Source organism: Macrobrachium nipponense, chromosome 26 (genome assembly GCF_015104395.2).
Source record: "Macrobrachium nipponense isolate FS-2020 chromosome 26, ASM1510439v2, whole genome shotgun sequence".
Taxonomy (NCBI): domain Eukaryota; kingdom Metazoa; phylum Arthropoda; class Malacostraca; order Decapoda; family Palaemonidae; genus Macrobrachium; species Macrobrachium nipponense.
In genome coordinates, this window is record NC_087215.1 from 25,463,638 (window position 1) to 25,476,726 (window position 13,089).

The 13,089-nt window shown below is 37.9% G+C and overlaps 1 protein-coding gene across 8 annotated transcripts in view; it reads right to left on the minus strand.

Moving 5' to 3' along the window:
* LOC135200075 (opsin, ultraviolet-sensitive-like) overlaps positions 1 to 13,089 on the minus strand; it is a 194,312-nt gene that overhangs the window by 37,228 nt on the left and 143,995 nt on the right. For all 8 annotated transcript variants that reach the window (XM_064228364.1, XM_064228363.1, XM_064228370.1 and 5 more), the window contains exon 6: positions 9,658 to 9,744. In XM_064228364.1, the coding sequence (XP_064084434.1) occupies positions 9,658 to 9,744 (87 nt within the window). The remainder of the gene's footprint in view (positions 1 to 9,657; positions 9,745 to 13,089) is intronic.

The following is a 13,089-nucleotide window of genomic DNA, read 5'->3' on the forward strand; positions in this document are numbered from 1 at the left end:
CGAATTATGGAAAGGCAAACGACCCAATGACTTGTTCGCATTTTTTAACCTTGTTAATATTCTTTGTCTGTTTGTTTATGTTTATTTGGAATTCTTCACCAATACCATGTCTCATTTGCTTAGTGATCAAGTCCACAGGAGGATGGACGAAAGCTTTAAGCTTTGTATATATTTCCATAAATATATTATATCTAGATAAACAAGGATATTACTGTGGATCCCTCTATTGATATATATATATATATATATAATATATATATATATATATTATATATATATATATATTATATATATATATATATATATATATATATATATATAAAACATAGAATATGTACCATTGCTATAACCTTTCGATCTGTGACTGCAATGTGTTCAAATTGAATGCAAGGGAGGGACGGAATAACCAAAGTATCGTTCTGAAATCAATCAGTCAAAGTTAGCATGCTCGGGGTAACAAGGGCATTAGGAGACAGCCATCGCAGGCCGGACTCGCTCACCACTGGCTCGTCGATACAAAAGAACATCTGACCATCTATCGTCTTTGCATTCACTGTTCCAGTTTTGTATTCATTTTCTTTTAGTGGCAGTCTACCGGTTTGTTTGTTTGTTGTATGTATGGTGTTTTTACGTTGCATGGAACTAGTGGTTATTCAGCAACGGGAACAACGGCTTTACTTGACTTCCGAACCACGTCGAGAGTGAACTTCTATCACCAGAAATACACATCTCTCACACCTCAATGGAAAGCCCGAGAATCGAACTCGCGGCCACCGTTTGTTTGTTTGTTTGTTTGTTTTTGTTTGTATGGTGTTTTTAAGTTGCATGCAACCAGTGGTTATTCAGCAACGGGACCAACGGCTTTACGTGACTTCCGAACCACAACGAGAGTGAACTTCTATCACCATAAATACACATCTCTCACACCTCAATGGAATGGCCTAGAATCGAACCCGCGACCACCGAGGTGAGAAGCAAACACCAAACCAACCACGCCACTGAGGCACTTAGCTCAGGCATTCAATTCCTATCTCTCCCAAAATCTTATATTCCTCCCGTTACGAGACTCAGTGGTCCACCAAATTTTCAGGTATGAGTCGAAATCCACCAATTCCGCCACCCTCCCTTTTTTTTTTCTTCTAGACAGCTTTCTTTAGATATATGCCCTCCGAAAAAGTTCGTGGATGAAATATACCCAATGAATAAAATATTCCCAATATACAAATCTAATATCAACTGGGTATATTTCGTCTATTTTGCACATTCTGTCCTGGCCTGGACTATTGCCATATGAAAAGAGGTAAAGCACGGCGCCTGGACTGAACGGACAACGTCCACGAACTTGGGAATCATTGCAAATAGATAAGCGGCTTTCGACTCTTCCAGGAATGTCATCAAATACAATCGCTTTGCTGCAAAGCGATGCCATTTACTCTGTGTAACGTTTCTTTTACGTGCAGGGAGTAACACGAAGCCTGCAGATGGCACTTGCAGGCTTTCTTGCAGCAGAAGACAGACATCAACATGCAAAATTGCGAAAGAAATAATAATAACAGAAGCGAGATTATTCTCATGTAAAACAATATCAGTGGACATTGGACGTACTTCTTAAAAAAAAAAATGACATACCACCATTTAAATGTTACGCATATACATTATTTCATTCTCACATCGTCAGATATTTTATTTATCAATGTTTCCGGACACTCCTGATAGCACTATTAACACTAACAACACTAGCCGACTGCCCTTACTACTAATGCCTCAAATAATGACACTGATAATCTCCAGTTGTCTGATAAACTCAGCTTCCATAATGACTCCTCCTCAGAGCTCCTCCTCCTCCTCCTACCTCTTTCTCCTCCTACCTCCTTCTCCTCCTCCTCCTCCTCCTTCCTACCTCTTTTTTCCCCCTTTTCATAGCTCCTCCACCTCCTACCTCTTTCTCCTCCTACCTCCTTCTCCTCCTCCTTCCTACCTCTTTTTTCCCCCTTTTCATAGCTCCTCCACCTCCTCCTCCTCCTCCTCCTCCTCCTCCTCCTCCTACCTCTTTCTCCTCCTCCCTCCTACCTCTTTCTCCCCTTCCTACCTCCTCCTCCTCCTCCTCCTCCGTCTAAATCTAAAACCTCAACTTTTATATCCGCTATATTCCTAACTTCCTCTCATAAATAATTCTTACGTAAGCTCTAGAATGAAACATAAAATCTAGGTCAAAGGCCAAGCACTGGGGCTTATGAGGTCATTCGGCGCTAAAAGGAAAACAGCAAAAAGGTTCGAAAGATGTAACAGGAGGAAATCGTCGCAGCTGCACAACGAAGCAATTAAGAAAGGGTGGAAAATAAGATGGGAGAAAGAGCATAGAACAGAGATACAGTAAAAGCAATTTTGTAAAAATGGGGTTGCAGCCAGGAGCCGAAAGAACGCTGCAAAGAACCTTAAGTAATGCCTACAGTGCGCCGTGTGATGAGGTGCACTGACGGCACTACACCCTTACGGGATACGGGAGCTGTGAGCTGTCTGCTGGTTTAAACCCCCTGAATTTAAATAAATAAATAATAAATAAATAAAATTCTGAAACCCATAAATATAGAATCTGACGATAAGTCTCACCAATGTAGCTGAGCAAACTTCCTAATTGAGTAATTTCCTCTCTCTCTCTCTCTCTCTCTCTCTCTCTCTCTCTCTCTCTCTCTCTCTCTCTCTCTCTCTCAGCTCATCGACTCTTAATAACCAGTTTCAGCTCACATTCCAGAAAAAGGCGTTTTTTTTCTTTTAAGTCGTAATCTCGCATAAAAGATGAATTAGCCTTATGAGGGATTGAGTTACGAGACCTTTAAAGCCGACTTTCTACTTATCCGTAAACGCCCACTTTCCGTGCGACGTTACGTAAAGTAGCTACTACTAAGTTCTGATTGATTGTGCGCCAAGAGAAGAACTGTATCCTCTCAATGTTGCATTCTGTGATTTCAGTAGTCAGGACGCGTGAAAAATTCGGACTGTTAAAATATGAAACGGAATAAAACTGCAATCGTAGTCGAAATTTCCCAAACTCATTTCCAACATCAGAAGATTATATATAATATATATATATATAATATATATATATATATAATATATATATATATATATAAATAATATATAAATATATATATATATATATAGATTATATATAATAATATATAAATATAATATATATATATATAGGTATATATATATATATATCTTATTTATATAATTATAATATATTATATATATATATTATATATATATAATATATACACACACACATATATATATACGAAATAAGCATAAGACGATATGAAACGGAAATGAAATGTAAGGAAATGCAGATCATAAATCTATCCTACTAATTGGGGCCAGGAGAGAGAGGAGAGAGAGAGAGAGAGAGAGAGAGAGAGAGAGAGAATAGAATTTAGGTCAAAGCCCAAGCGCTGGGACCTATGAGGTGAATTTTCGCTGAAACGGAAATTAGTAGTAAGTAAAAAGGTTTGAAAGGTGTAACAGGAGGAAAATTTATTGTTAGGAGACGGTGGGGAGAGTAAGATGTAAGAAAGAGAATATGAAAGAAGGTACAGTAAAAGGAATGATACGGCGATGCCTCCCGTGCGCCGCATGAGGTGCACTGACGGCACTAACCCCCCTAAGGAAACCAACAGTGAGCGTAAGATGAATTTTTCTACGGAAAACATAATTGTCCTCATTCAGTGCTTTTAAAGCTATTAATCTCTAAAGTCAAGAAATATTTCCTGGAAGATTTTATTCAAATCGTCTTCCAAAAATTAAAATTAATTCAGAAATGTCTAATCTTTTCAGTTCCTACTTTGCTGTCACTCTGTGTGTGTGTGTGTGTTCGAGGAAGAAGGATTCTGTCTAAGTCATTAAGGAGACTTAAAAAATCTTTTTTTTCAAATGTCATCTTTCAACGGAGTCTGTTAAAATAGATGGCATTTAACGATAAAAAACTTGTACCCGCCACTCACAAGAACGTCGGACTTATATGCATATATATATATATATATATATATATATATATATATATATATATATATATATTAATAATATATATATATATATAATCATATAATATATATATATATATAAATTATATATATATATATATATATATATATATATATATATATATATATATATATATATATATATATATATATAATTATATAGTCATTGTCTGCAGCATCATTTTTTTCACGGTCTTAGAAACACTGCATCGATAGTTTAGAATAATCATCTCTACTTAATAAACCTCAAATTTAGAGTTCATTTCTTCTCTGTATATGATGGATAGTCTCAGAGAAATAAACTTACTTATATTGAGTAGTTAGAGTGCTGGGACCTATGAGGTCATTCAACGTTGAAAGGAAAACTGAGGGTCAAAGAGGAGGTCTGAAAGGTGTGACAGGAGGAAAACCTCAAAGCAATTGCGCTATGAAACAACTGATAGAAGAGGGTGAAATGTAAGATGTAAGAAATATGAACGGAAGTACAGTAAAGGGAATGAAAGGGGTTGCAGCTAGGGGGGAAAGGACGCTGCAAAGAACCTTAGTTACTTTAAGAATTAATAGCCAGAGAGGTTGGACAGTATGATGGAAGACAGGCAGAGGGAAATGAGGCAAAAGTAAAAAGCTAGCTGCTCACTCCTTGGACAAAGATTCGGCAGGGTATGTAATGTCCCTCGTGTGGGGACTTTCCGTCCCTTTGACATACAGGTACATGGGCATTAACGATGATATTACTACCACCATTTATACTACTTTCGATATCATTATTACCACTGGATGAAAGATGCGCTATGTGTTGTATTATACAATGCATAAGTCCCTTGAACAGAATTCCGATACTGGCATACTTCAACGTCGTTACGTGACTTTTGCCATCTTGATTGAAGGCAAGGCTTCCCAAGCCTGTTCAGTCACTGTATATTGTGCAATTACTCCCTTGGGCTGTTTTCTAAAGAAGGAAAACCATGAATCGATCAACATATACCAATTACATTACATCTATGCAATAAAAGATCTCAGAGTGGACAGTTGTCGACGTTTTCAAAAAAAAAAAAAAAAAAAAAAAAAAAAAAAAAAAAAAAAAAAAAAAAAAGAGGCAACTCATTATGCAATTCACTTTCCCGTCTGCGATCTGCAGAAGAATCAGAGAAAATCCAAGAAAATACAGACTTAATATAGGAATCAATCAGTTATATAGCTGAGTAAATCATACTGAAAGCTACAGTCTGGCTGAAGATCGATCTCCAGAGATCGGAAACGTCTTTCTCGCGAGGTTCCCGTTAAAAAGGCCAAAGCATACAAAAGAGGGCGACATTCCTATCTCCTAATGGAAGGAGGACTGATCAAGAGTCATCAGCACGAGGAGGAGGAGGAGGAGGAGGAGGTTCTACTGTTCCCTTTCACGACCTTTTTTTCCCTTCTCTGTGTCCCTACTCATCATCATCTTTCAGCGTCCCTATTTGGCCACTGAATGTCTTTGGCTTACTGTTTTGCCGTCTAATGAGAGAGAGAGAGAGAGAGAGAGAGAGAGAGCTGTCGTAGGGGAGGAGGGGAAGGGGATTAGTGGAGGGAGAGAGAGGGAGAGAGTGAGCACTTCGTATTAAGGAAAACCTTATGCTTCAAGTTTTACTCTTCATATATGCACATAAACCAGTTTGTGTGTGTGTGTGTGTGCAGGGACGCGCGCGCGCACGAGGGGTACTGTCATAAGCATAATTTCATTACATGTTGACAAAGCCATTTATAAACCTATCAATAAATTTACATAACCTAAATGCACATCTTGGCATATATAATTTGGAAAATAATTTTATCTTCAAAATTTTTTTTTATCCTGTTCCTAGGTATCACTCACGACTGATTGGTTTTCTCATGTAGGGTCGCAATTGGAAACACCCCTAAAAATATGCTGATCTCGGGATATATTAGGTGTCCAAAACGTGTATGTACAAATTCCGTTGCAAATAACTTCTGAGAATAATGCCACACAGAATGCAAGACAAAGAAGGCCCCATGACGCCAAATATGAAAAATATGCATCGTGATTGCTTTTACTTTATACTATTGTATATCCTTTTCTCGATGCCGGATCCTATTTGGTAGTAATACATGACTGTGTTATGATTTTAAGCATTTTGAAGAAATAAAAGTGCAAATCTTCATAAAAATTTGATACCTACCAATGTCAGTGATCAAGTTATTGTAATGAAAAAAAGAAGAGTAAATGGTAATATACTTATGGAGACAACAGTTCGTAAGAATTTTTCATATTATTATTATTATTATTTATTATTATCATTATTTCAGAAGATGAACCCTATTCGTATGGAACAAGCCCACAGGAGCCACAGACTTGAAATTCAAGCTTCCAAAGGATATTAAGGTGTTCATTCGAAAGAAATAACAGAAGGTAAAGGGAAATATAAAAAGAGGAGACCCGTTATTAGGAAGACAGATAAATTAACAAATTAATAAATACAATAATAATGATGTTTGTTTCAGACCCTGACGATACTACCGATAGCCTTCAGATAGAATTTCACATCTCACAAAAATCCTTTCTCAAGTCAGCTGACTTATATGCATCTTCTATAGGTCCACACCAGGCTCCTTACACCCTTAATCCCTTACCTAATTCACTAGTTATCATACCTGCCTAAGCCAACTTAACCTGACTACCAAGTTACCAGCACTGCAACATTATTATAATTCAATACATGCATATAATATATTTTGATCACATCACTGTGACATTTTTAATGTTCAAAGATGTTGAACTACAGACGTCGTTTACTGTCCATTCGCTCTACCTCGGAAATAACTCAGAAGGGGAAACAAAATCCACTCGAATTTTATTATTACAGGTAAGTGGTTCGTCACCTGGCAGATTCGATCCACCGACAGCAACGACCTTCCACTTCAGTGACGAGTTCTCTACCATTCGGATGAATTATGACTTGAGTGGTTCAATACCTATCAGTTACAAAGAACCTTCGGTATTTTTTTCCAATATTGAACCATATTTGTATCTTAATATCTGTGGGCGTAGAATGAACAATCCAGTTCAGTTCACGAAAACAATTTTTCAGGTTGTCAAGCCGAAATGAGTGGGGCATGGGCGAGTTTATATACACGTTTAGAAGAGAATCTGAAATAATGATATAATCTGGATAGATATATACAAGGGCAATAACGAATGCCGACCACAAGAACAGTTTCACCGAATCTCCTGCGTTGTTACCAAAAGTCTTTTAAATGAGAAAATACACCGTTATCCTATACCGTTTATATAAAAGTCTATACGTGCGAAATATAAGACAATATATATGGTATATATATATATATATATATATATATATATATATATATATATATATATATATATATATATATATATATATATATATATATATATATATAAATGAGGAACACGCAGAAAAATACGATACTCAAATTGATTTTCAACAGTTAGGCATCGACATGGGAAATAAATAAATAAATAAATAAAAGAAAGAAAACGAATATGTAATAAAAAAATAAAAAAAGAACGAAAACGAAGTGTACAATACAATTAATCAAATAAAGCCAAACTCGGAAGGTGAAATGTTCAGGGGCTGATTATATCAAAGAAAAATCCCTGCTGTAAATCCGAGGTGAATTCCAGATAACTTGGCCGGGTATTCATATGATAATTCGCGATGATTCTCCACAAAAACCTCGCTACGAGTTTCTCAACTTCTTTATTTCCTGCTAGAGTGATTATTCCATAATTCTCTCGCATTCAGAGAGAGAGAGAGAGAGAGAGAGAGAGAGAGAGAGAGAGAGAGAGAGAGAGAGAGAGAGAGAGAGAGAGAGATACACCATTTCGTTTGAAAAAAAAGAAAAAAAAAACTTTTCGCTACCAGTTCTCGGTAGAAAACGAAACGTTCCGATGCCCAGCATAGCAATAACAGATCTTCAAAAGAACAGGCATAAGCCTATACACAGCCAAGGGCCAAAAAGGCCACTTTCAAGAAACGTCCGAGACGGCGGAAAACGGATGCTTGTGAGACTAAATATGAATGAACGCACATTAAAAAAAAATTTTAAAGTTTCAAAATTCCATTTGCATGTGCTTTATTTGTTTAACGTAGGTTTAATTATGGCCTAGGATATCGATGTAGGTATTGGATACAATCGCTGCAAAATGTATGTTTAAATTATGGCCTAGGATATCGATGTAGGTGTTGGATACAATCCTTGCAAGTATATCAGCCAAAGCTAAAACAAAAAGGATATCGCAACTTTTCCTTAATTTTACCGAACATCGAAATAATAATTGAACTGTAGCATACGGTAACAAAGCGCAGACGTAATTCAGACCTCCGTATAAAATCGAAAATAATTTTCCCTCACCATACGTATATCTAGCAAAGTTTTTCCATCAAAATGTCCGAATGTTTCGTTATCAAGTCTACGAGGAAATTTAGTATTACGAGCACACTTATAATGACTCATTTAATATATGTAATTAGAGATTTTATGCTATGTTGAAGTAAAATTTATTTTTAGTGCTTGTCAAAATAAAGCGTGATAATGTTAATGCGACGGCCAATTACCATATATTCAGTATCAAAAACGTCTTTATATATGTACAAAATATAATTTTTTTCAGAGTATTACATTTAATAAAAGTACTAATGAAAACCACTGGTTTCCTCATTGATTGTTAAGCATGGTTTTTAACTGATTTCTCAAATCAAATAAAAAAAAGTGATCTTACAAGGCAATCTACGCATGCGCCTGATTATCGTCAAAGTAGGATTCCTGGACCTCACACCAGTCCAACTTAGCCCTACAAAATAAAGAAAAAAATGAGGGCGGGCTATAAGATTAATTAATTGGCACATTGACTAACTGACTGAAATTAATCTGGCTACAGTACCAGGTCACTGACGCTCGTAATACAATTGAAAAGTTTCAATGCCTTATCGATCTGGGTAATTAGAAAGTAGGAATAGGCCTTTGCAACGGCTCGTTGCCTCTTCACCGGTGTATTCAGTAGAGGTAATAATAGTAATAAGCCTTTGCAACGGCTCGTCGCCTCTTCACTAAATTATTAAAAACAATAGTGCAGCTAGTAGTATGCATAAACCTCCCAAAGAGCCCTTGCCTCTCCAACGACATTTAAGAACAATTGTATAGCTACTGTAGATTCATATCGACCGTGCATTTGATGTCTAGGCCAGTCCCTTACTACGCTCCTGATTGGCTGTTGATAAGCCAATCACAGGACTGGAAACGCTCAGTCTCTCTCTAAAGTTCATATGGGTAGGATCTATGTTCCATCTCTCCTCGGGGATACTTCTTTCATATGTATCCCTCGGGAGAGGTGGAACACACATCCTACCCATGTGAACTCTCGAGAGAGATTGAGAGTTTCCAGCCCTGTGATTGGCTTATCAACAGCCAGTCAGGAGTGTCTAAAGGGACTTGCCTAGACGTCAAATGCACGGCTGATGTGAATCTACTATAGCAGTAACGATAAGCCTTTACCACGGCTCCTCGGCTCATCCCCATCTAAAAGTAATCGTAAGGTTAGCAGTAGTAGTCATGAAACTTTGCAACGGCTCCTTACCTCAGGTACATAGCGGTTCCATCCGACGAGAGGAAGAGCAGCGGCCACAGTCGACATCAACCATATGATTGTGACGGCGGCCTTCACCTGCAGAAAGATCAGTTAACGTAAGAGCGTCGAAAGACTTGTTGTGTATTTGTGCAAAGCAAACGGTAAAAACAACACACCAAAATTTAAGTACGCGAGTCATTTTGAAAGCTGAACGTATTATGTCCAAGATGCAAGAGGTTCTCGAGTTTTTATCACGGGTCCTGGCGTTTGAGCAAACTTGTTTTGTTCACTGAGCCGAAAGCTATGGTGTGTGTGTGTGTGTGTGTGTGTGTGTGTGTGTGTGTGTGTGTGTGTGTGTGTGTGTGCAAAAAAAAATGCCTGGAGTTTAAACTGATAAGAATTGAACATACATCAAATAAAATAGAATTGAATAAATTATTGCAGTTACTACTTTCGACTTCTTGACAATTCCAGTCTTAAAAAGCAGAGAAATGTCAACTGCATCGCACAAACAACCCCAGACATTTGGTCCCCATGAGTGAGGATTGATTATAAACATATTTTTGGATACATATTCACAGGGCACTAATGTACAGGGGAAATGACATTATTTTCTATTTTTATAATGGCTCGAAAGGAAATACACGCACGAGATATTAGTATTTGTGCGCTAATAATGGTTCTTTACGACTTTCTGAATATGGAGTGGAATGATGAATGGAATATAAAATTTACGCCCCGAAGGCCAAGCACTAGGACCTATGAGGTCATTCAGCGCTGAAAAGGATATTGAGAGTAAAAATGCTTTAAAAGTGTAACAGGAGGAGGACTTCGCAGTTGGACTTTGAAACAATTGTCAGGAGAAGGTGGAAAATAGATGGAAGAAAGAGAATATGAATGTAGGTACAGTAAAAAGAATGAAAGGGTCGCCGCAAACAACCTTAAGTAATGCCTACAGTGCACCGCGTGAGGGATATCTGAATATGAAAAATTTTATTTTATTGGGATGTCTGACGATTGAAACACCTTGTGCACTTTTTTATTTATTTATTTGTTTGTTTGTTAAAAGGGTATAATACTCATACCTACACTAACATCTGAGACCTGAAAAATAATAATCCCGATATATTACTTTTGAAAACAGTAGGAACAGAGTATCCATGGACATGCACAACACTAATTTGTTCATTGAATTCTCTATCAAGACCAAAATTTACGATCTTTCATTAATAAATAGGTTCAATACCAAACCCGAATGGTACTGATAACTCAAGAGAATCTAAAGTATCAGGCGAGAATTTCATGCAATCAACCTAACTGTTTTGACATGATGTTCGTATTCTTTTTTTCAATTTATCACAAAGGTCAACTTAATTTTTAAGTGAAGATGAAATGGTTCTTAAATCAACGAAAATAATATCACTTCACTTGGCAGCTTGATCAACCTTGACTAATAGATGCTGTTGCACTAATGACATTTCTTATTGGATGACATCGATTGCGGCCTTCAGTTAAACATCGCCAATAAGGTACTGGTGCACAGTAGATGTCAATTAACCAAAAAGGAGAGTGATGATAGAAAAAATATGAGGGGAAAGGAAAACAGGGGTTAAAAAAAAGTGAAAAGGGAAAAAAAGTGAAAAGGGGAAAAAAGAAAGGAAAAAAGAAAGAAAGAAAGTGTAAAGGAAAAGAGTAACATTTTCATCTCTCTCTCTCTCTCTCTCTCTCTCTCTCTCTCTCTCTCTCTCTCTCGAACGAACGAACGAACGAACGAACGAACGAGGTAGGAACGACCTGGGCAAGTTTTCTGAAACCTAATGTAGTTCATTAAAAACTGTACTTGGTTGGTTAGTAGAAGGTTGTGGGTCGCAGCAACTGTCTGTGTGTGTGTGTGTGAGAGAGAGAGAGAGAGAGAGAGAGAGAGAGAGAGAGAGAGAGAGAGAATTAACTGACTTGGACGATTAGCGTTAAATCCATATGTACTCAACCTAATGGAAGAGATTTTTACTTCCACCAGTGGGAATTTCTCTCTCTCTCTCTCTCTCTCTCTCTCTCTCTCTCTCTCTCTCTCTCTCTCCACAAAGCAACTACGACCTTTTGATGTTGCCCAGTGATATTAAATAATCAATCAAAGTCGACGAGTGATTCCATCTCTTGTCTCATGACCTGTAGCCGAATTAGGTCGCACATAGTGCTTGAATCCCCATTCTCATTCTCATTCCCATTCGCTAATGGGGAACCCCCATAGACATCAATAGATCGCGTTCCTTCATTAATCTTCTCGTAGCATGAGAAAGTCAAAAAGAGTCGGGAGAGATCAACCTATTCCGCCAAGAAAAGGGGATTTGGCCAATCAACGGAGCTCAAGTCGAAGTTCCATTACGAAGTCTGGGGGAAAAGGGCTTCGGTAATCTCACCCCGTAAAAATCTACGGGGGAATAAAAAAAAAAAAATGATTCAAATAACGGCATCTGGAGCCCTTGAAATACTCTTCTCCTCTTTCCTTTGAGTAGCTACACAGTAGAAAGAGCTCCTTCAGTTCATATGATTATGGAATGGAGCACTGAATAGATTCTTCTTTCCTCTTAGTTTTAACTGTTTCTCTAATCCGAGTAGGTAAATTAAATGGTATTCATTCTCTCTCTCTCTCTCTCTCTCTCTCTCTCTCTCTCTCTCTCTCTCTCTCTCTCTCTCTCTCTCATTTGAAATGAAAGTAACTTTCTTCTCCGATATGTAGTCCCTGCTTGCGATTCTTTTTCTAAATGTCGTGGGTGAGAATGTCTCTCCGTTCACACATCATCAGCAACCGTTAAACCTGAATAACTTGCGACCTCGAAGCAAATCATGCACCTTTCACACGGGAAATATACAACCTCTCGATTCTTAATTTAAAAGATCCGCCTATTCGTGTTAGATGCCTTTTGTGTCTCATTAGATTTAAAGAAAAGAAACCAAGCAACTGTAAGCAAACTCGGTGCCACTTCCGAGATGCTCCTTCTATAGTAGATTCACATCACCCGTGCATCTGATGTCTAGGCCAGTCCCTAACGACGCTCCTGATTGGCTGTTGATAAGCCAATCACAGGGCTGGAAACTCTGTCTCTCTCTCGAGTTTACATAGGCAGGATGTATGTTCCATCTCTCCTGAGGGATACGTCTTTACGGAGAGGTGGAACATACATCCTGCCTATGTAAACTCTCGAGAGAGACTGAGAGTTTCCAGGCCTGTGATTGGCTTATCAACAGCCAATCAGGAGCGTCGAAAGGGACATGCCTAGACGTCAAATGCACGGTTGATGTGAATCTACTATACGTAGTACTCAAGACGGCGTCCCACTGACCTCCCGCCATCTTCAGTACTACTAGCACCCAGGAGATGACTCGTAGGTAACGAGCCAAAGTAGCACCGAAAGTTCGTTAAAAATTATACGTGCACCAATG